Raw genomic sequence first — 24,266 nt, forward strand, 5'->3', positions numbered from 1 at the left:
AGCCACATAGTATGACCCTGTGTTCAAAAACCACAACAAAAACCAACCAAACAAAAGGCTGTAGAATAACAGTCGGGATGTACTTGCTAGTATTTCAAAGAACTCCTCCTCCTTCATAGGACTGAAATTGGCACTTTTCTGCTTAATATTTTTGTGAATACACACTAATAAAACAGCAAAGGGGCACTGAGATAGATGGGCGCACCTTTAAATAAGGGACTATTTATCTTTGTAATGGTAGTTCAGAAACCATACCTTGGATGTAGCCGTCACAAAAACGCATTTCTGAGTGAAATTTTTTACAATGTCTAGGTTTTTGAAACTGGTGTAGGAAGCAGGAATACAGAAGCTGAAATCTCTAGGACTCTGTGCTGCGGTGTGTTCCTGAGTAACAAGTGCAGGGATGTAAACTTACAGACGCATTGCTTTAACACATAAGCATACACATCCCCTGGGTGATATCTGCGCTGGGAGGAGGTACTCAAAAGCAGAGGCCTCTCTCCTCAAGAGCTGCTTACACTGCAATGAAAAAGGAAGAAGGAGTCCTCTGGAGAAAAATTTTTTTAGCATCATAAACTTAAACTTGGTCTCTATTTCAGGACCTCTTCTCTGCAAACAAGCAAAACTGTCTTACCCGAGAAGAGAGCTATTGGCATGGTGGACACAGGCGTTGAGTCTGCCTTTCAGGATGACTACACTTGCTCTTCCTCTGTGTGACAATTGTACTTCATTTGAGCAGCAAGACTCTCCAGTTCACTTAGTGCTTTATCTTTTCATCCCCCCTAGAACACTTATTCTGTAACAATGAACATAATCTGATACATACTGTTAAGATGGAACTTCCACTTTATGACAGATCAGCATAAATACCTCGCAGGGTATTTCTTTAAAATAAACAAAACAGTATAACGATGATGTCTAATGATCTCACACAGCCATCTTCAGAGCTGACATCACGGCTACAGGTCAAAAGCCTTTGGCAAGTGACTGATCAACCACACTACTGAAATGTTCATTTTTTTATCAGTTAAACTTGGAATAAATCAACAGCAAAATAAAAGAAGGAGAAAACCCAAGATCTGTTGAACAATGACTGTGCTTGGTCATGGGAAGAAGACTGAATCTGAGTCAGTTTACCTTAATTCTGAGAAAGCAACCTCAGTTAAGCGTCCTTCACTTTAAATCGACAGAGCTACCTTTACGGTTGTCTACAGCCTTTTTAGGGTTAATTTTCCATGGTCACCAAGTCTCTGATATTGATTCCTTAATTGATTCTCATGTGGTAAAGTGAAATCTCTAACAATGCAAACTCGGCAACCAGTTGCACCTGTACACACCAGGTCTGGTCTTTGTCCCCTGCACCCCGTGTCACCACAGTCCTTACATCAACCAACAGCTTTAGGGTCCCTAGCAGATACAAACTCAAAGTACACAGTTTCAAGACAGATTACAAGGTAAAAGGAATCAGAAGAAAAATCATAATGGAAGAAATATGAGTAGACCCCAATACATGCACTTTGGTGAAACAATACAAGTAACAGAGGAAGGCAAGTTTGTATGTTAATTATACTAATTGCTAATGCATATTAACTATTCTTTGTGAACATGTGTAAAAGATATATACAAAATTAGAACTTCATGGACACATTTAAAGTCAAGATATGTAATTGAGTGTTTCTGGTACTGGGAGTTGGAACATGGTATTTATCACACCCATGTGTTTCTCATTCTAGAGAAGGCAATGACTCTGTTTACCCATACTGACTCCATTGCATTATCTGTAAGTCCATGTAATCACAGAAATTAAAGATGCCTGAGCCCTGTTAGGGCACTGGCTCCATCCCTTGCTTTTCTTATCAGACCTATCTTTCTGTTCTAAAAGACTGGCTGAGGGGCTTTCATCATTTCCCCATTTGAAAGTCAAGTAGACTTTATCTCTTTGGATTCAAGGTCTAAGTTTGTCCCATTTCTTCCTAATGTTTTAATGGAATTTCTATCTCAACTGTATTTATACAACCTTGCATATTTAACTATGATTTGCATTGTGGAAATTAATTTAGCTCAATAAACATGACTGTGCAAAGCAAAATTACTTAGAAAATGTTAGGTTTTCTTAATAAACATTATCCTTGTGCAAAAGCACTGGAACACTTTCTATTTAGCAGTAGGCATTATTTTCAGCGCCTGCAGGAACCTTGGGGCATTTTCCACATCTAACTTGTGGTGCTTCCTCAGGAAATGTGAAACTCACCTACTTCCACTTCTCTCTTCAGAGGACTCAGGATCTGCAGCTAGAGGGTCTTCTCCTAACTAAAAATTCCTGATACCATCGATGGCTTCACAGCTGGATATTAGATTAGACATTGCCTCTTTGCCATTTGCATTGTAAAATATAGATCTCGATTTTCACAAATATAAAATTTTTTATATACTATATAAATGACTATATACATTTATACTGAATGTGCCTTTTCAGAATATCTAGCCTCCTGTTCTCCATTCCTTATAAGATTGTGATATTATTTCCTTTTGGAGGTAAAATATTTCTCTTGACAATCACTAAAACCAAAATCTAACTTCTCAATTAATTACTATTTAGGATAAAGTCCAATAACCAAATTTGAGGGGAAAAATAATTAAAAGACAGAAATAAATCATACTATTGAAAATTAAATTGATGATCCAATGAATATTATAACTGAATATTTTCATAGGATTAAGCCAAATTATTTAAACTTTATAGTTGAAAACTAATACAGGGACATGTTTCTAAATGACCTGTCAAAGGCATCATGTAATGCATATTTCATATAGATCAATTCTAGCAGCCAAACATACTGCTTTTATTGGTTAAAATAATATTTTGGGCTTTTGTTGTTGTTGTCAACTATATGGCCTACAAGTTACATCTTTATTTTCTAATCTTTCTTTGATATTAGAATTGGGAGTTCTTGATTTCCCAAATAAATTTTATTAGTTTCTACTTTGTTTGGTAAAACCACTGAATCTATACAGTATGGAATAAAAACTGCTCACTGTAATGGATGCTCCTCTGGCTCATGCCGTAGCACAAAGATTTGGCAGGAACATAAAGTGACCATTTCTGTCAGCAGTGCCAATACTTGAAATGTGTTCATCTTTGCAGATGCTGGTACAGTGAAACTTCTGTGTGCTCAGAAACTAGGAGGAGAAGTAGAAGTGTGCACAGAAGCTTAGAGATAGTTTTAGAGTAGACTGGGAAGAGAACGAAACAGGTCTGAAAACCAGGACAAGGGGCTTCATATAAAACACTGTGATGTCCTGCAGGCTCTGCTGGATAAGGCACAACAGCTGGAAATGGTGTCGCTGACACCAGAGAGGGGCCGGGTCCTACAGGCGTCAGTATTCTGCATCAATGTGCTTTGCAATGGTGTTCAGCTGGATGTTGGAGGTTCCTTCATATATTGTACCTTAAACAAAGGGGAGGAAAAAAGGACAATCAGGAATCCATTCACCCACAGCCGAAAAGACCCTTAAAAGAGATGAGCCCTAAAGATACCAGCCCTGCATGTGCCGTAAGTAACAGGATTCAGTGTCCAAAGTAATTCTGACTAAGGTAACAATTTTCCATTTGATCTGTAGAGGACTGGAATCAGCTTTGAACAGCTGAGGATTTAGTTCTCAGAGCATCAGGGGATAAGCCCAGCTGCTTCTCAGGACCTGGCAGCTTTCAGAACTGCTATTTACTCTCCTCCCTGCTGGTGGTGCACAGGAACACTCAGGCATGATGAGGCAGCTGCCTTCTGAAACCAGAAGCATACTTGAAAGAACACTATCAGACTACAGGAACGGCAAATACTGACAGTTTTAGCAATAGAGAAATGAAAACAATGAACTCTGTCACAGATTTCTTAAAAGATTCACTGGGGGCAATTTGAGAGTCAATTTGATGTTTTTAGAAATATAAATTCATTTTTCTGATAGGATGAAGAAGGAAGAAATCCAGCAATGCAAAAAAGTCAATAAATATACCACGGATATTAAAAATGTTTTTACCTAAGTACTAGTAATACAAAATTGACACATACTATAGCCCAAACACCCACAGTGGCAAAAACAAAACAAAACAAACACCAAAAAAAACCATCAAAAGTCTACTAACCAATCTTTGCATCTCGGAAGAATTTCTCCACAGGGTAATCTTTGGTGTAGCCGACTCCTCCCATCCACTCAATGCACTTACTTGTCGTGAGTCCAGCAATCTACCAAAGGCAAGTAGCAAATTACAGACTGGAAGTCCACACACCAGCACATGATGGGCCTGTGAGTGACCGTTTCAGGTGCACAGATTCACAGCAAACAGGTGGAAGGGCTACAGTTATTGCGTAAGTCTCCACACTATTTCTCTAAGATACCCTATCGAGTCACAGAACTTCCCTTTCTTTGAAAAAGAAATCTTACTTGTTCATATGCACATGCTTGCTAACAGAGCATCACTTATCAGCAAACATTTATTGAGGGAAGGAGAAGCAGGACACTGTCCCTTCGGTCCTTGTGTTTGTAAAACAGACCTTAAACCAATTGGCATAGAAATTTAAAAGCTGCAGAGAGTAGAGGAGCTTGTCAGAATAACTGTTGTGGTTTAGATGGAAGTGGAGGAAACAGCCTGACTGAGACCCTCACCACCAGGTAGAAGCATTACAAGTTGAGGAATGACATGCACAAGGGCACCAATGAGAGCAGCGGCCCATTGGTGTCAGGGATCAGAGACTTGGGTCAGGGTGAGAGGGGAGAAGAGACTAAAAGGGCACGCAGGTCTTGGAGGAGGGCAAGCAGTTTGACCACTGCTCCTCAAGGATGTCCAGATAGAGTCTAACCCCTAGAAACCAGATGTGCTATCTTACATGACAACAGAGGGGCTTGGCAGCTGGGACCAAGTTAAGGACTTGAGGTAAGAAAATTATCCTGGGTTATTGAGATGGAGCATGTAATCCCAACAGTGCTTCTGAAGGAGGAAGGATGCTGGAGGGTTACTCACTGGAGGCAGTTTGGCCATAGAGACAAGAGGGAGTCGAGAGAAACAGAGACCCCTGAATGTGTGCTACATTACTGGTCATGAAGAGAGATGAAAGAGCTACGAGCCAAGGATGTGAGAAGCTCTTGGGAGCTGGAGCATTTTCCCCTGGAGCCTCCAGACAGCCTCTCTGCTAACAGCTTTGTTTGGAATCTGCAAGGTCCATTTTACACTTCTGACTTCTCAAAACGGCAGTTAATAGAACTGCTTGTTTCAGAACACTAGTTTTTGGGAAATTTGTTTGCTATAGCATTGTGAGAAATTAATCTGAATATTGTTCCATTTATTGTGAGAAGTCACTGAAAAGTTCAAAGTGACATCATGGACACCAAAAAGACATCAAGATTGGACTAGGGACAGCAGTAGGAGCCATGAGAGCAGCTGAGTGACCCAAAAGTTAGGTTAAGGAATGATGCAGCCTGGGCAGATAGGTGGCAGTGGCACAGAGAGAGAGAGAGAGAGAGAGAGAGAGAGAGAGAGAGAGAGAGAGAGAGACAGACAGACAGAGAGAGAGAGAGAGACAGAGAGAGAGAGAGAGACAGAGACAGAGACAGAGACAGAAAGGGGTGGGGAAGGGAAGGGGAGGAGGGGGAAGGAGAAAGGGAAAGACGGATGGAAGGAGGGAAGGAGAATGGAAGGTGTGTGTGTGTGTGTGTGTGTGTGTGTGTGTGTGTGTGAGAGAGAGAGAGAGAGAGAGAGAGAGAGAGAGAGAGAGAGAGAGACTGAAGTGTCTGAGGGTTAGGATTTCTCTGGACATCCTCGAGACACCATCATCCAAGTAGTCAAATTGTTCATCCCCCTCCAAGGCCAGCCTACCCTTGCAGTTTCTTTTCCGCTTTTACCTTGACCCCAGTTCATGGCAGTCTCTCCCTTTAGGAGTTACAAGGGTTAGAGGAGCATTTATCAGCATATCCAACCTGTATATACAACCAGTATATACAACATGGGCTGTATGAACCATAAGAAAGCTAGGAAGGCAGCCCAAGACATGTTGAGATGAGAATGTCCAAAGGTTGGACACTCCCTAAATAATCCTGACTCGGTGTCAAGACTGGGAGAGACCTCTCCATGATGTGGGCCAACTTTCCTGCCATAGTTCCACGTATACACAGAGAATGGATATGTCCGAGGAGATGGTATTACACATGAAGATCTTTTCCTGGTATTTGAGATCTCATGTTCCTAACATGAATACATTTTCCATGGCACTCACTTTACTCCAACTTGAAACCATGGGCCCGAGGCCACCATTCCGAGGAGGCCTCTATGCACTTGGGGTGGTGTGTTTTAACCTGAACTGGCCATTCATGAAAACACTGAGACACCGCAGAATACATCTTCCCACAGCCGATTTACCCTTCCACTCTTCTACTGCAGGAAGTGGAAAGCGAACATTTTCTTCCTTGGAGGATAACCTAAGCTCAATCAATATGACTTATTGAAAGTGAAAGACTAATAAGTTCATGATTAAAAATAAGGAGACTGAATAACTCCTTCTAGTTTACCTCTGATGCATAATATTTGGCCATAGACGCTTCTTTAATAAAGGGCCTTCCGGCTTCCAGGAGCCTGGCAGCATTGTAGGTTAGTAACCGTGCGGCTTCCAGCTGGGTGGCCACCTGAGCCACTTGGTGTTGGAGCCCCTGTAACATTCAGACCCATGTTAGAAAATGACAACTTGCAAAACTCAACTTACCTCTGACTGCCAGTAGGACACACAACACTCATAGATTCAAACTCCACCCCAAAGGAATCCAAGCACATTCCTGTTACATACCTCAAGTCTGCAATCGAAAGCTAAATAATACACTGCAGGCATTATTGTTGAATCTTTTTTGAAAAATTTCAAAGCTCATGTAATCCTGAACGGTTTGTTAAGGTTTTAAATAATATCATCATAACATTAGGTTTTAAAACCTTGACTCTCACATTTAATAATTGCTTTTAACTGCTTATGATAAAAATCAAGCTTACATGAAGTCCCAATATAACAAAATAATCGAGTATTATTTGCTTGATTGAATTAAGAAAATTTTGACTTTTGAACATGGCCTCAACACATTAAGTTGTTAGCTGTAAATTAATAAAAGAATATCTGAAGCACCAATTTTCCCCCATCAACTAATTTTTTGACGTGACTCGACTCCATTGTTCAAGAACATATAGGAGTGCCGGGCGGTGGTGGCACCTTTTATCCCAGCACTCGGGAGGCAGAGTCAGGTGGATGTCCACAAGTTCGAGGCCAGCCTGGTCTACACAGTGAGTTCCAGGACAGCCAGAGCTGTTACACAGAGAAACCCTGTCTTGGAAAAAAAAGAAAGAAGGAAGGAAGGAAGGAAGGAAGGAAGGAAGGAAGGAAGGAAGGAAGGAAGGAAGGAAGGAAGGAAAAAGGATAACAGTTATTCTACTTTAAAAACCTTTATTTTTAGTGTGTGTGCATGTGCATGCATGTGTATAGATGTGTGTGCCCTTGCCCATGTGTGCTTGTGTGGGAGCAAAGAATGCTATTGTCTTCCTCTATGGGTCTTTATTTTTGGAGACAGGAGTCTCCCTGAACCTGGTGCTCATTCCCCTGGCTGCTGGCTAGTAAGCCTCTGGGATGTGATGCCCTACACCCGCACTGCCATTTCAGCCTCACTCAGGTTTCTATCTGCGCTCAGGTTTCCAAGTCTGCCCAGCAAATACTTTATCTATTAAGCCATATCCCTAGCTGTCATATATTCCATTTTTAAAGGATGGCTTTTTAAAAAGCATATTTAAAAGTTACTATCACCCTGAAACTTGATTCCATGATGAGGTGGCACTAGGTGCCTGCCATTGACTAACATGACTTAGTGAGAAAATGAATGTCAACTGTGGTAGTAGTGATAAACAGTCTGCCAAGCCGTGCTGGGGCATGGAGGGGCATACTTGTAATCCCAGTGTTTGGGAAGGAGAAACAAGAGGGAGTGCTGAAGAGCATGTTCAGCCTGGGCTACACACTGAGGCCCTGTCTTAAAACAAAACACCAAAGACCCAATTTTCTAAAAATATAGCTTCAATGTTTACTACAGACCGGGATAATTTTCATGTCCAACCTATCTGGCCATTCAAGCATCCACTGTATGCTAATTCTATGTTACATGACGGGAGGCACCACATTGAACTTATAGCCAGAATTCCTTGTCCTCATGATTTGAGTATAAGAAGAATAGTCAACTAATAATTTCAGTAATATGTGAGGATCAAGACATTCTCAATTAAAGCAAGTACTTAATAATCCCATTAATGAAAAGCCTTTCCTAAAGGAAAGGAGTGAAAACTAGGGGGGATTGGCTTATAAATATCTAATAGACTCTTTTCTTTCTGTGATATTTGATATTTACACTATTTTGATAATGCACAAAGCCTATCATAGATATGTAAGGTATGAAGCATCACGATAAATGGGGCACCTATACACTTATGCAAAGAGTATCTCCTTGCTATACCATGTCATCCCTTTCTGTGTTACAGGCACTGAACTCAGGGCCTTATGCTACACACTAGGCAGGCATTCTAGCATCAAGTCACACCCCCAGCCCACTATGACGTCTTTTATTGAGGAAAATTAATTTCTTTTTTAAAAAAATATTTTATTTATTTATTATGTATACAATATCTGTCTGTGTGTCAGGCCAGAAGAGGGCATCAGATCTCATTTCAGATGGTTGTGAGCCACCATGTGGTTTCTGGGAATTGAACTCAGGACCTTTGGAAGAGCAAGCAGTACTCTTAACTGCTGAGCCATGTCTCCAGCCTCCGGAAAATTAATTTCTTAATCAAATTCTCTGCTTTGCTTTCTTTCCTTGTTTTCCTTCCTTCCTTTCTTGTCCTCCTTCCTCCTTCCTTCCTTCCTTTCTTCCTTCTGAGATAATGTTTTGGTATATATCCTTACTGCTGGCTGGTTTCCTATTTGTTCTGTACCCGAGGCTGGTTCTGAAGTCAGGGTAATCTTCCCGCCTTCGCCTTCTTCATACTAGTATCATAGGTATGTGACACTGCACTTGGAAAATTTACTAATTATTTTCCTTTACAACTAGTCTTTTTTATGTATCACTTATGAAATCCTTTCTTACTTTAATGTCCTAAACATAGTCTCCTACTTCCTTTCTAAAAATTTAAACTTTTTTTTTTTTTAAAACAGGATTTCTCTGATGTATCTGAACTCTTCTGCTATAAGAAGGAAAGATAATTTCTCTTTTCCCCCACATGGAGAGAGTAGTCTCCCTTTGTGGCCTATGAAGTTGCTTCTACCATGTATCAGTCTGCACACATGCATGTCTGTTGCTGGCCTTTCTGTCTTTGCCGATTAGTCAATTTTCCTGTTTAATATTTATGTCAGTATTCTATAGGTTCTGATGTAGAATTCAGAGATTATAGTCATTTTTGCAAAACACCTTTGGGTCGATTAAGCAAGTCACCATAGTGTTTACTCAATGATCACATGAGGTACCAGGGGAGGCAGAAAGGTAACAGACGTATGCCTCCTGCCTTGAAAACCATCCCCCCCCAAAAAACTTCTAATTGCTAGATATAGGTCCCCTGAGTGCACAGCAAACACAAGGCATTGCATGGAAGACATGCTCGAATCTATGCTGAAGAGTCAACTGAAAGACATAAAGGTGAACTGCCTAGGGCTATCCTCAAAGCTCTGGAGCCTAGAGATGACAAGGATGCCAGTGACACACCTGATGTGGGATGCCCCTCTGTATGCTATGAATATGCTTTATTTCCATTGGTTATTAGAGAAGCTGTTTCAGTCAATGGCTTAGTAGAGTAAAGCCATGCGGGAAATCCAAACAGAGATATAGAGAGAAAGCAGGCAGAGTCAGGGAGACGCCATGTAGGTGCTGAAGGAGAAAGACGCCAGGTGCCAGCCAGAACCTTACCTGAAGGCCATAGTCTCGTGGCGATACACGGATTAATAGAAACGGGTTAATTTAAGATGTAAGAGTTAGCTAAAAATATGCTTAAACTATTGGCCAAACAGTGTTATAATTAATATAGTTTCTGTGTTATTATTCAGGTTTGAGCGGCCAGGAAACAAATGAGCAGTCCTTGCTTACACACATCCAGGTGAAAAACAAGTCATTTTGGTGAGAAGATAGTCAGCTATTACCCTAATGACTCTCACCAAAGCTTATACAGCTAATGATCACTGCCCTCTGCTTTGAGACAGGGTCTCTCTTCATAGCCCTGGCTGTCCTAGAACTCACTATGTAGACCAGACTCACAGAGATCTGTGTGCTCTGCCTCCTGAGTGCTGGGATTAAAGGCATGTACCACATGTGTAGCATGATCAAATTTCTTTTCTCTTTTTCTTTTTTTTCCTGAGAAAGGGTTTCTCTGTGTCCTTAGATGTCCTGGAACTAACTCTGTAGACCAGGCTAGCCTTGAACTCACATATCTGCTTACCTCTGCCCCCCAAGTGCTGGGATTAAAGACATGTGCCACCACTGCCCCAGCGATCAAACTTTTAACATCAAATTCCTGCCTTAAAAAAAAAATCATACACCCCAATGGTTTTTAAAAATGTTAAACGCAAAAATGTTAAACGCAGTAGTTTACCTAACCCCTAGTACATATAAAGAAACACTGACTCCTAGCTAACAGGGAAAGTCAAACGTCCCTGTTAACCTGTCTCACTGTTTGCCCTTCTTGCTATCATCTGGAACCTATCTATCTCTATCTTGAGACAGTATGCTATACTGAAATGGAAATTAGACTACAAGCCACAACAAAACATTACAGCAGCTACACAGCTTTGGGAACCCATCTTCTATGTGTCCCAGTTTCTCTAGTGTAGGATGGGGGTGGTTGTAGGCGCTATAGCCAGTACAGGGCAAGCAGTCCTAATCTGAAAATCAGAAATCCAAAATGCTTCAAAATCTAAAACCTTTTGAGTATCTAGATGGTGCCACAAGTAGAAAGTTCAACCCTTGATATTTTGTCTCATACATAAAACTATTAAAAGCATTATATAAAATTACCTCAAAGCTACATACAGGGTGTATATGGAATATAAATGAATTTTGTTTAGATTTGCCTCACATCCCCAGGATAGCTTACCATGTCTACAAAAATGTCCCAAACTCTAAATACCTGAAACCTTTCTAGTGCCAGGCATTTCAGATAAAGTCATTTGAATCTGTATGTGGAAGAGCCAGGGTGTGAACTCAAGAGATGGCGGACTTTTGAGGTAGTGAGGAGATAGCTCTCCAGAGCCCACCATGGCATCCCGAACATATAGCAGCTGCCCCAAGAACTATGGTTCTGACCTTGGAAAAGATTAAGGTGACCACAAGTATATGCCATGAGTCCCATTTCTCTTCCCAAGTAAACATCCTTGGGGGACTCCTCCATGGCTTTCAACACAGGAAGAGGGAAAGCCCAAGAAAACAGAAAGAGTTTAATTATATACACCTGAAAGTCAAATATTCGTTTGCCAAACTGAATCCTTTCTTTAATGTATGGAATGGTGTAGTCAAAACATCCTTGGGCCAGTCCTAGCATCTGTTAAAAAGAGAGACAGAGAGAAGAAAAAAAATTAAAATGTATTTTGTTAAGAGTTTATGCTTTTAGTTACCCAAGTTGCAATTCCTTTCAAGGGAGATGGAATCACTGGGGAAGGGGAGAAGGGGGATGTAGAGTAGGGTGTGTTGGGTATTCCCTGTATACCTTTGCTCATTTCATCTGACCATCTGCAGACAGGATGGACTGATTTCAAAAATGGAGGAGTGAGTGTATTTAATTCTAGCACAGAGGCAAATCTTTGCTACAGCTATGTTGATATAACCAGGATACTGCTCCAAAGTCCTCTCTACTAGGCATAATGTGAGCTCTCAGAGCTAAGACCAGAATTGACCCAAGACTCTAGATGGCAGACTGTTTCTCCAGTCCTCAAAGCCAAATGTGGAATGACACTTCTCTTCTTTGTTTTTGTTTTGCTTTAAGTCCAGAGAGGGAAAATTCAGGGTATGGACAAGCACTCTACCACTGAGTGGGAGGAAGGGGGATGAAGGAGTGTGGCCAAAACATCAGCATTTTAAAAAGCTCCGAGGGTGACTTAACTGGGGTTCAGACAATTCATGAAAGAATCTGGTAAAAACATTAATTTACACACTCAAAGAACAAGTCAGGATGGGGTAACAATTTTAGCTGAACTGTCTCATTGCTAACCAATTTTCATATCTATTGAATGATCCAAGCTTAAAAACGGTTTCTAAACTTCAACATTAGGTAGCTAGTAAATCACTATCTAATTATGTCAAACTATGTAGGTTTTTAAAAAAAGAAAAAAAAATCAATAGTTAAAGCTTTGGGGGGAAAATGCTCACAAACATCAATATTTCATTAGTGTTCATTCACATTTTCTTTTAGCTTTCATTTAGTATTCTTTGGAGAACAGAAGATCATATCTAAAATTAAGGGGCCAATGCCTCCACAAATCCCAAATTAAAATAAGACAGCAACATCTTTGTGGTTATAGATGATGTCACCTTCCACACGTCTCTAAGGATGGGAAGATTGATTTCAATTTTTAAATATTTTTCATCATTTTTAATGTGTATGGACACTTTGTCTGCAGGTTTGTATGTGCAACATGTGCATGTAGGACCTTCAGAGGCAGAACAGAGCACTGGATCCCCTGGGACTGGAGTTACAGCTGGTTGTGAGCCTTCACGTGTGTGCTGGGAATCAAACCTTGGTTCTCCAGAGGAGCAGCTCCTGATTTTGTTTTTTCAGATAGGTTTGCTATGTATCCAGGCTGGCCTTGAACTTGTCATCTCTGTCCTCAAGTTCTCAACCCTTCTGCCTCAAGCCTTGAGAGAACTGGGGTCACAGGCACGTGCCAACATGTCTGGCTTACATTGTACCAACATCACTGGCTTACCCACTAAAATTATCAACTGTGAGTGAAAACATGCATTTCTATCTGGGCAAAATGTTTCCATCTTAAAAAGTAAAGAAATAAAATCTCTGTAACTACAGAGTTTTGAGGACAGGGACTCCAGTTCACTGTATACATACCTTGTCCTCTGCAAGCACCCACTGAGACACGTTATGCATCTCCTCTTAACATTTCACTGGGTTATAAGATACTGTAGGGTAATTGGAGTGAAGCTCATGTCGTAGACTTCATGGCCAGAACTTCTATCTTATGTGTATGTCTAGAAACCATGTGGAGCTTTAATGCTGTTTCTGATAAAGTTTTATAACAAGAAAACCTTTGAAAGCACAGTTATGCCAGTACGCTTTATAGCTTTGCTAGAAACTGAAGTTCAATCTTGATCTAAGAATAGTTTGTTAGGTTAGGGTATAGTTTAGAGGTAGAACAGACTTTTAGTATGTTTGAGGTCCTGATTTAATCCTCAGCAACTCCCCCCACCAAAAAAAAAAAAAAGAACCAGTTTGTTAATGAAGTTAAGAACAGCAGAAAAAAATGTGGAGGAATAATAATTCAACATTCAACTATTTCAACAGATGTAATTTATATCAAAATCTAAAAGCTGTAAGTTAGTAATCTTAGTGACTGATTAAAAACAAATACCTGTCTGACTAATAATGAGTTCAGGAAGGACTTAGGGGGCCCCAACTTTCACTGTTGAACAATCAGCTACTGATGGGTTTTGGTGGGGGTGAGTCATTGCCTTCAGTTGTGTACGCACCGACAACTCCAGTAGGCTCCAGTGCATAGCCCCAATCCAATGCTCACATAGATGGCCCTAGGAATGGATCACTAAAAAAGCTTGCGGTCATGAATCCTGAATCTGATAGGATAGAGGGGTGGTGATAATTGTGTGTGTGTGTGTGTGTGTGTGTGTGTGTGTGTGCGTGTGTGTGTGTGTGAGAGAGAGAGAGAGAGAGAGAGAGAGAGAGAGAGAGAATGATATGATATAATACACATTAAGGGTTGTGACTAGGGTTATATATATGTGTGTGCATGTATATGTATGGAATCTCACATAACAGATTATATATCTTTATATAATAAAATGAATGATTGTTCTTAATTTTAAAAATTTCTAAAAGAATAAATTTCAGGTTTTGAAAAGTTAACTGAAAAATAATGCCATATTTATTATGTAATATACTTGGAAGTTACTGGCCTAGGTAATAGATAATACTGTGATGGTTTCAAAGTAGAAAATAGCTATCACTAAGCCACTGTTTGTTCTTCTGGACACTCCTATAATTTACCAAAGTACAATTTGAGAGAAATCGTCTGAACCCATTCCTTTTCCTCACGCAAGGGCAGGGTGCCACCTTGTGTTCATGAGCTTCCAGATATTGCTCTTATTGCATTTTTTTTTAAAAAGCTTTAATTGGCTCGAAATGTGAAAAAGCTAAGATGTGACTCACCTGTGCAGCGATTCCTATTCTGCCTTCATTAAGACTTCCTAAGGCGTACTTATAACCATGGCCGACTTTCCCCAAAACATTGGTTTCTGGAACCTGAAAAGACAAATGTATACTTACTTCTAAATTTAGATTTACACAATTTGTTTTGTTTCTAAATATACATAACATGAAAATACACATACTCGAATGTATGTCTATCCCCTATTTGTGTGATAATACTCTATCACACGATTGAGTAAGCGTCAATGAGAGAAGCGGCACAGATGGCTCAGTGGCTGGGAGTGCTTGTTTTCCCAAAGGACCTGAGTTCAACTCCTAGCACTCAACATGATGGTTCACAAGCATCCACATCTCCAGTTTCAGGGGACCTGACATTCTGAAGGCACCAGGCACCCATGTGGTACACATGCATGTACCCAGAAAAAACACTTACACACAGAACATAAAATAAAATCTAACACAATTAAGAAAAAATACTGCCCAAAGTCCACTTTGAGTGCCAGCTGACTTCTCTGCCTCCTATTTTCCTCAAGTCTGTGCTGCTCACTCTTACAAACTCCTGAGCCAAAGCACAATCTACTTAGTGAATGAATGAATTTAGAAAACGGTAATCTCACAGAACTGGTCAATAACATAAATGGATAACAATTTACCTTCAATTCCTATTTGTATGTTAATACTGTGAGATAATTTATTAGAAACTTCAGAAAATGTGAAGTATTTTCAAAGGTAAGAGTAAGAAACTGTTCTGCTGAGACAATGCATTTTCAGAAAAGTCTGCTGAGGTATGTGTGTGTGTGCATGCATGTGTGTGTGTTTCTGTGAGTGCACGTGTGTGAGTGTGCATAGTCTCCTGCTCAGTAGGAGGAGAAAGGAAGACAACAAACTATAATAGTTCTTCATAATATAAAAAATTAATACTAGAAGTGGAGAGATAAGACAGTGGTTCAGAGGATTTGTCTATAATTCCGGTTCCTACACTCTCTTCTGGCTTCCCAGGACCAGACTCTCTCTCTCTCCCCCTCCCTCTGTCTCTCGCATGTGTGTGAACACGCAAAACAGCATTCATATACACATAAAGCAAAAATATCCTTAATATAATATAGGAACAATAGAAAATACTTTGCTTTAGTTAGGAGTGAGAACAGGGAGGAACGGAGAAGGGTGAGGGAAAGTAGAAGAAGGAAGGAGCGAGGCCCAAAGACATCTGTAAAGACATCTCAGCACCTCCATGCACATGTGCAGTGGAACATCTGTGACACCCCACCCTGCCCAAGGCGGGCTCTAGCTCAGCTTCAGCATCCTGGACATCTTTTGTAGAGTGCTGCCTGCCTGCATTCCACTCTCACTGAGCAACATCCCCATCTTGTGGCCACCGGTGTATCGAACCCAGAATTCCTCCTCCAAGCAGTGTTTGGGTCACAACTGCCAAGCGTAAAAAGTGTAAATGTTTCAGAAGTGTGTACGTTGTAAGGACAATAAGTGAGGTTAACTTCTGGCATTTGATTTCTAGGTCAGAGGCTGAACAGAAAAGTTTCCACTCTGGGCCTCAACTCTTGTGAAGAACACCCTTGGTCGGGGGGCTTAACTGCTGGCCAGTTTCACCAAGGACTCTCCTGTGCACACACACTCACACCACTTGCTGTTTTGACATTTCTCTTGTATACTTCCTATAGTCCTATAGAAGGCTTATTTCTCATCAGTCTTTTACTGAACATTCTAGAATATTCTGGAATACCTACCTTGACATTTTCAAATGTTAACTGGCAGGTGGAAGAAGCTCTGATGCCCAACTTGTTTTCCTTTTTTCCTACATGGAAACCTTCTGTGTCTCGGTCTACTAAGAAGCAGGTGATGCCTTTGTATCCCTGGAAAGATTTCAAATGTGATTATACTTGGACTTTTTTTTGGCTCCCAAGAACCCACATTGTAGCTCCCAACTGTCTGCAACTCTAGTTTCATGGGATCCGGTTCCCTCTTCTGGCTTTCATGAGCATCAGACATACGTGTGGTTCACAAACGTACACACAGGCAAAACACTCATACACGTAAAAAAGTAAAAACTAAATTAAAATAAAAAAAAACATAAAAGAGTTCAGAGTACAGTGAAAGGGCTGGAGAGATGGCTCAGCTGGTAAAGTGCTGCTGGGCCAACACGAGGATGTAGGTTTGATCCCAAGTACCTGTGTAAAGAGTCGAGCATGGTGGCATGTGCCTGTAACACCCATGCTATGGAGGCAGAGGCAGGTGAATCGCTGGCCAGTCAGCCAAGCTCTATCAGTGAGGCCTAGGTGCCAATGCCTCAAAAAGAGCTGAGTGGGGGGAGCTGGAGAGAGGATTCAGTAATTAATTAATTAATTAAGAGTGCATACTGCTCTCGCAGAGGACTCAAGTTTGGTTCCCCACACTACATGGGGTGACTCACAACCACCTGTAACTCCAGCTGCAGTGGATCTGATATCTTCTGGCCTACATGGGCACCTGTACCCATGTGTACATACCCCTACACAGACAAACACATATACATATAGCTAAAAATTCATTTGAAAACTCAGTCTTTAAGACAAAGGTGGGCAGTTCCTGAGAAACAGTGTCGGAGGTTGATGTCTGGTTCCTTCACAGTTGCGCCCACATCTACACAAGTACACACATGTATAAAAAGGAAAGAAAGCTAACATGGACCTTAGTAATAAAGACTAAAGGACTCTGAATTGCAATATGTGTGTACAAAACCAGAATAATCGGGGAACATTAGTTACTAAATCAAGAACCTTATACCAGACATGGTGGTGTACCCTTTAAGTGCACCTCAGCACTTGGGAAGCTGAGGCCAGCAGACCTCTGTGAGTTCGAAGCCAGCCTGATCTGTATATCAAGCTTTAAGACAGCCAAGGCTACCCAGAAAGGAACCTTACTACTACTTGTACTTTTCCAGAAACCTCATAGGTATTAAAATTATTTTTATAATAAGTATGTCATCACGAGACTACCATGTTTTAAATTCAATATTCTTAAACAAATCAGAAGACAAAATAAAACAAATTTACCATCTTGTTGTATGACTTTCTTCCATCTGAATAAAATACTCTTAAAGTAACCTCCTTCAATATTCTTCAAAGTAAGTGTATTTTACAAGTACTTAAGTCCTTCATTATTACACAGGAAAACTGAAGTTCTACTCAGTTAAAGACTAGGATATTAGGAATAAGTAAGAGTGGTATTCTATATAATTCCTAAGTTTGTCAACAATGGCTATTTTAGATGAGTAAGAGTGAAAAAAAATGGTCAATTCAACTTTACAGAACAAGGAAATAAAGTCTAATCCTAAAGAGGGACCAGAAGAAGGAAAAGAAAAAAGAGAAAAGGTGAGAAGAGGGAGGAAAGACATTTTTCTTTAAACTTACAGAGCCAGGGTCTGCATTTGCGAAAACCAGGAAGATGTCTGAAAGTTCAGCATTGCTAATCCACATCTTTGACCCATTGATGATGTAGTAATTTCCATTTTTCTCAGCTCTTGTTTTCAAAGAAAAAGGGTCACTACCAGCTCCAGCTTCAGAAAGGCAGAAGCTCCCTAGCTATACATGTGAGGGGGAAAAAATTAATTGCACTTATTCTTTGCATAACATAACAAGTCATAGGAGAAAGTAGACATTGTGGCTTGTTTTGTCTTTCAAGACAGGGTTTCTCTGTGTAGCCCTGGCTGTCCTAGGAACTCACACTACAGACACAATATAGACCAGACTGGACTTGAACTCAGAGATCCACCTGCTTCTGCCTCCTAAGTGCTGTGATTAAAGCCCAGCTTTAAAATGCCCAGCTTTAAAAAAGGACATCTGTAAGTCAAACCTTTAGATACTTTTCAAAAAAAGTCCATATTTAGGCTGGACACGGTGGCGCATGCCTTTAATCACAACACTCAGAATGCAAAGGTAGGCAGATTTCTGTGAGTTTGAGGTCAGCCTGGTCTATATTGTAAGTTCCAGACCAGCCAAGGTTACAAGAAAGGCCCTGTATTTAAAAAGTCTATATTTATCAAAATAGAATTGTGATTATTATTTTTTCAAAAGCACCTTATAATTTATCTAAGGTAAAGAAAGGATTTAGGAATACATTGCTGTGGAGCATTTCTCAGTCTGTCTTCATTAAGACTTTCCATGGCACACTTAGAACCAGGCCATCTCAGAACTCAGGAAGATAATGCAGGAAGATCAATGTAATTTTGAAGCCAGAAAAAAAAAACCAAAATAACACATGCTTAACTTTATTCAATTCTAGTAGAAAGTGATACTGGCTGGTTTTGTGTGTCAACTTGACACAAGCTAGAGTCATCAGAGAGGAAGGAGAAAATGCCTCCATGAAATCCAGCTGTAAGGCATTTTCTCAATTGGTGATCAGTGGTGGAGGACCCAGTCCATAGTAGGTGGGTCCTTCCCATTCCTGGGCTGGTGGTTCTAGGCTTCTATAAGAAAGCAGGCTGAGCAAGCCAGGGGAAGCAAGTCAGCAAGCAGCACCCCTCCATGGCCTCTGCATCAGCTTCAGTGTCCAGGATCCTTTCTTGTCTGAGTTCCTGTCCTGACTCCTTCAGTGATGAAGAGCAGTTCTGAAGTGTACGCCACATAAACCCTTTCCTCCCCAGCTTGCATTTTGGTCATGGTGTTTCATGGCAGCAATAGAAACCCTAACTGAGACAAAAGTGATCTCAACAAAGAGACTGGGAAATGAACTGACGTTTTCTGACACAGGATCTCACGCTCCATCCCAGCCTGGTCTGATCTCAAACCCCAGCCCCTGAGGACTAGGATTACAAACATGCACTGCCATGCCTAGCTGGAAGAAATCATCTGATGATTATTTCCTAAATTTCCACATGACAAATGAGAGGCAGAATGTATTTCTCTGGTAGCAGCAATTTATCGAGCATTGCTTGGTTGATTGATGGTGCTGCATTGTGGTCTTGGATAATTAAAGTCAATACTGCAGTTACTTTTCTCCCCAAAATATTGTAAACGTAGACCCAGTCCATTTCAGCACGTCATTTCAACTCACTTTTTCTGTAGCCAGTTTAGGAAAATATTTGGCCTTCTGTTCTTCTGTACCGAGTTTTCTAAGCATGTTGTTAACTATTGTGTTCTGGAGGTCACACACGAGAGCCACAGATGCATCCACTTTGGCTAGCTCCTCTATCACTATGATAGTGCAGAAAAAGGAAGCTTCTGTTCCTCCATATTTTGCATCAATTCCAATGCCCATCAGCTAGAGCAATGACAGAGGAGAAAGATGAGACAGGTCAGGAAAGTTGTTTATACTGGGAAACTTCTTACAAGTAAAAATTCAAAAATAAATTGTAAACACGTAAATTACCTGGGGCCCCTTATGCTAGGCAAGCATTTCATCACCTCCCAAGCCATAGCCACAGCCCATCACATATATTCTAAATTTTAAAATTTTATGGATATTTTAATTTGACATAGCTATTTTGCTATAAACAATAGTTTATTAAAAACACTAGTTTTTTGTTTGCTTTTTTTGGGAAGGATGAAGTTTAAGCTAGAGGTGCTCCCCCACCCCCACTTTGGGCCTGTGATAACAAAAAAAGACACAAAATACTTTGAAGCATAAAAGAATGGGATAAGGAAATGAAGAACTGCACGAGATGTGTCGGTATTTCAATACAGGCCCTGTACACTGATTGGATGTAACAAGCAAACCAGCTCCCAGAGGACATGTCTATAGTTCTCGTCCATATAGTGTCTTCTAAGCAGGCCTTTCTACTTGACCTTGATCCTTTCAGTCCAAACAATGACTGCATGACAATCCATAAGGGGCCACTTAAGCAAGTCCAAGATGGTGAGCAGACAACATTTGGTAGTGTCTGAGTGACACACCCAAGAAATCATAGGTGCTGATACACAGACTAAATGTTGGACAAGGCTTCCCAAAAGGTGGCCATTTGATCTTAATGTCTAAGTCTGGGACATGGAATGTCCTTAGTGCTGCTCTGGGTTTAATTGTCCTTATTTTAGGAAGGAACATGGCATATACAAGTGGCTCAAGACCCACATCTGGTAGCTGAAGGGGTGATGTTCTCTTTCTCTCTCGGTTCGGTTAGAACAGCACGGCTAAGATGGGGCTACGGCTAACATGTTTCATTAGGCTGTGTGTTTCATGTCAGTTAGGCTGATGCTGTAGCTGACATGAAGGCAGAACCACAAAGGATGAAAAGTACAGTGTGAGAGAACTGAAAGAGATTTCCCCTTGTGAGAAATTGTTAGCACTACTGCTTCTCTGCAAAAGCCACCAGTCCGCTTTAACTGGAAATATGTGGCCGGTAACTAACACTGGACTACAGTTAGGAGGCAGGTGAGCTACAGTAAGAGCAGTTTACGGAGGTGGGGACAGTGAGCACACGTGGTCATAACTATAGGTAAGAATTACTAGGGCAGGAGAGACATTTTCAAGCTGTGACACTGCTAAAGGACCCCTCATAGTGGCTGGGGGTAGAGATGGAGTCTGTCAGTGATGGCTGAACTGAGCTGGAAGACAAACCCACGGGCTCTTTGTCTTACACACGAGGCTTCTGTGTGTGGAACCACTGTGTCTCCACATAGGATTCCATTTTCCTAAGTGTTTCATTGATAACAGAAAGTTAGGAAAATCATCAAAAGCTGATTGCATTAAAACAAGAAGAAATGAAATTATAAGGCTAAAAAATATTTATGGCCAAAAGTCACTTTTCAATAAGGTGACAGACAAGACAAGGAAGGTGGTGCTGAATAGCAGTGACTAGTTCTGGCACATCCTTAGTATTAAAAAAATCCATTTGCACCTAGAGAAGGGAGACACCAGGAATGAATATGGTGATTGTTTTGTTTTTTTCGAGACAGACTTTCTCTGCATAACAGCTTTGGCTGTCCTGGAACTTGCTCTGTAGACCAGGCTGGCCTTGAATTTAGAGAGATCCACCTGCCTCTGCCTCCTGAGTGCTGGGATTAAAAGCATGTGCCATCATCGCCCAGCACAGTAAGATGTTCTTCCATGGAGTTATCACACTGATAACACTCTACTCAGAGCCAGATTAATTCTACTTTAATCAATTTTATATGCCATACTCTCACAGCAGGGCTATATGAATCACAAAGCTGGAAATTTGGTTAATGTGGAACTCAGATATTAAATTTAAGATTTAACATTGCTCTGCTTTAAGATTCCTACACACACAAGAAACCATGCACAGTGTCTATAATGTGTATTGTTTGACGGAACTAGCCAGTTCTTTGTTGCAGCTGCCCTGCGCACTGTAGGACGTTGAGTTAGGAATGTCCCACACCTCTACTCCACCAGATGCTAGTGGACTTCTTTAAAAGCATTTACAATTTAAACTATCATTTCAGTTAAAAATCTTTAACTGCATAAAACCAACTAAGACCTTAACTGAAAAGAAACACAGATAATTTTGTATAGGAGGAATTCACTTTGCCCATTATAACCTCTCAATTGAAAAGTCTGCATATATTTTAATATATAAAATGTATTTAAAAGTAGTTGGCCAACACAAAATGTAGTCCATTTTGTATTTGTATGCTTTTGGTTTTGTATGGGTAATTTTTGTCATTTTTTTTTTGAGAGGGAAAGAACATGAAGTTGGTTGGGTAGGGAGGTGGGGGAAGACCTGGTAGGGGGAGGGAGAAGAATATGATAAAATATATCATATGAAAAAATTTAAATAAAAAGCTTGAAGCGAGAATTATGAAACATATACCCCTTGTTGAAATAATCCTTGTATCACTGATTTCTCCATTTTTGAATTTTCATCCATAGTCGAAACCAAAGGAGCAACTTGTTCCTGTGCAAATTTTTTAACTGTGAAGGAAAAAGAATTGCTGTTAAGTCTATGCTTAAGTAGATAAGATGAATATCTTTAAGAAAGAAATAGTTCATTAACAATTTTTGATAAACTTCTACTTTTTAACCAATAAATTAAAATGCACATGACTATTTTAGTCCTTCAAAATAGAAACTACAACTTCCTTCTTTAAATACAGAAAAAAGCAGTTCCCTAATCCCCTTTGGAGCAAAAAATATAAACAATATGGAAGGTACAAAATGAAAAGTGAAAGCTTTATTCTCCTATCCTGGAGTTTTAGTTCATCTCCCCAAAGGTAACTGATTGATTTAAACTCATCTACTCCTTCTGAAAGGGTCTCTTGAGTCTTCTGTCCATCTCTGCCCAGGAGCTCTCCCTATCACTTTCTTCTATTACACAAGGCAACCATAAGACACACATTCAACCTCCTCTCTGCTTTCCTTTTCCTCCTCTTTCTCTTTTTATTATTATATTTTTGAAACAGAATTTCACTGTGTAGTTCTCGTTGGTCTGAAACTCTCTATGAGATCAGGCTGGTCTTGAACTCACAAAGATCTGTAGCACCAAGGAACCATTTGTTCGTCCCGGCCGCCCTGACCCGAAATAATCACACAGAAACTGTATTATTTAAAACACTGCTTGGCCCATTAGCTCTAACTTCTTACTAGTTAGCTCTTATATTTTAATTTAACCCATCTCCATTAATCTGTGTTTCACTATGAGGTTGTGGCCTACCAGCAAAGTTCCAGCACGTCTATCTCTGGTGGAGGATCCATGGCGTCTCTCTCCTCTTCTTCTTCCCAGCATTCTGTTTAGTTTTCCCCACCTAGCTCTGTTCCCCATATAGCTCTGCTATAGGCCCAAAGCAGTTCCTTTATTAACCAATGAAAGCAACAAAAGACAGAAGGACCTCCTACACCAAAGATCTGCTTGTTTCTGATTTTAGAGTGCTGGGATTAAAGGCATGCACCACCATGCCAGGTATCTATTGTCTACCTACTCCACCAGCACATCCCATCTAACATGGACTTTTTAGTAGTTGCATGGCCACACACAGGAAGGTTTCTCTCTCTCAGTACTAAGAATGCTCTGGGGCAGGGAGGGCAGGTGAGCCCTCATTGTGGAGATGCTTGCTCTGTGCACTGTGGGATGGTTAGTATCATGTCCTCCCTCCAAGGCTAAATTAGAAACTGGTAGGAAGCAGCTTCTGGAAAGAACTGGAGAATCAGGGAATAGAAATGGGGAAGCCTTAAGCTGTAACCTAGCCTTTTACTCTGCTGCTGTTTTTATATTACTGTGTACTACCTTTTATTAAAAAAAATTGTATGAAAGACTTCATTCTCATGACTCTAAATCCAGCTTATTTGGAAGCTGAGTCAAGGTTACTTGAGCCCAGGGGTTTGACAGCAGGATGGCAACACAGCAAGATCTCATCTCAAAGATAAACAAAACAAATTCCCTTTAAGTCCCCCAAACAGAGCAATGACAATGCAGATCAACATATCTTCCAGGCAGTCCTGTAAGGCTTCACAGTGTAGGCCCAGCTCCAAACCAGAGGGGTAGCAGGGTGAAGCTGGGAGATTTACTGACCTGCTTCTTTCATCATCATTTCCTCATCAGTGAGTGTCTGCAGGGGTGCGAAGGGCAGTGCATGATTTGTTACACCGAGCAGAGCTTCTGTCTGCGAGGACTTTAGGGCACGAGGAGGGCTTTTCCAAGAAGACAAGCAAGTTGGGAAGTTTCTTCTTAGCTTTAGGAACAGCCCCGATTGAAGAAGGAACATACACATAGAAGGAAGCAATTTGAACATTAGTTTCTTGGGGAGTAACTTTATCTTGCATTCTTCAGATTTATTTATATGTATGTGTGCTTCTATCTGTGTGAGTTTATTTGCACTTCTGTGCCGGTGCAAGTCAAAGAGGGCACTGGGGCCCCTGGATCGGGAGACTTAGATGGTTATGAGCC

At 40.7% G+C, this 24,266-nt stretch overlaps 1 protein-coding gene across 1 annotated transcript in view; it reads right to left on the minus strand.

Moving 5' to 3' along the window:
• Nucleotides 1-747: 747 nt before the first annotated feature.
• The window catches only part of Acadsb (acyl-CoA dehydrogenase short/branched chain), a 47,757-nt gene continuing 24,238 nt past the window's right edge, over nt 748-24,266 (minus strand). Inside the window, exons 2-11 of the mRNA XM_048455192.3 lie at nt 23,892-24,051; nt 22,197-22,297; nt 19,484-19,690; nt 17,842-18,012; nt 16,180-16,305; nt 14,438-14,530; nt 11,498-11,587; nt 6,559-6,696; nt 4,142-4,241; nt 748-3,449 (exon numbers count right to left, since the gene is read on the minus strand). Of these exons, the coding sequence (XP_048311149.3) occupies nt 3,379-3,449; nt 4,142-4,241; nt 6,559-6,696; nt 11,498-11,587; nt 14,438-14,530; nt 16,180-16,305; nt 17,842-18,012; nt 19,484-19,690; nt 22,197-22,297; nt 23,892-24,051 (1,257 nt within the window). The 3' untranslated portion in view covers nt 748-3,378. The remainder of the gene's footprint in view (nt 3,450-4,141; nt 4,242-6,558; nt 6,697-11,497; nt 11,588-14,437; nt 14,531-16,179; nt 16,306-17,841; nt 18,013-19,483; nt 19,691-22,196; nt 22,298-23,891; nt 24,052-24,266) is intronic.

The sequence above is a fragment of the Myodes glareolus genome, chromosome 7 (assembly GCF_982192425.1).
Source record: "Myodes glareolus chromosome 7, mMyoGla1.1, whole genome shotgun sequence".
NCBI lineage: Eukaryota > Metazoa > Chordata > Mammalia > Rodentia > Cricetidae > Myodes > Myodes glareolus.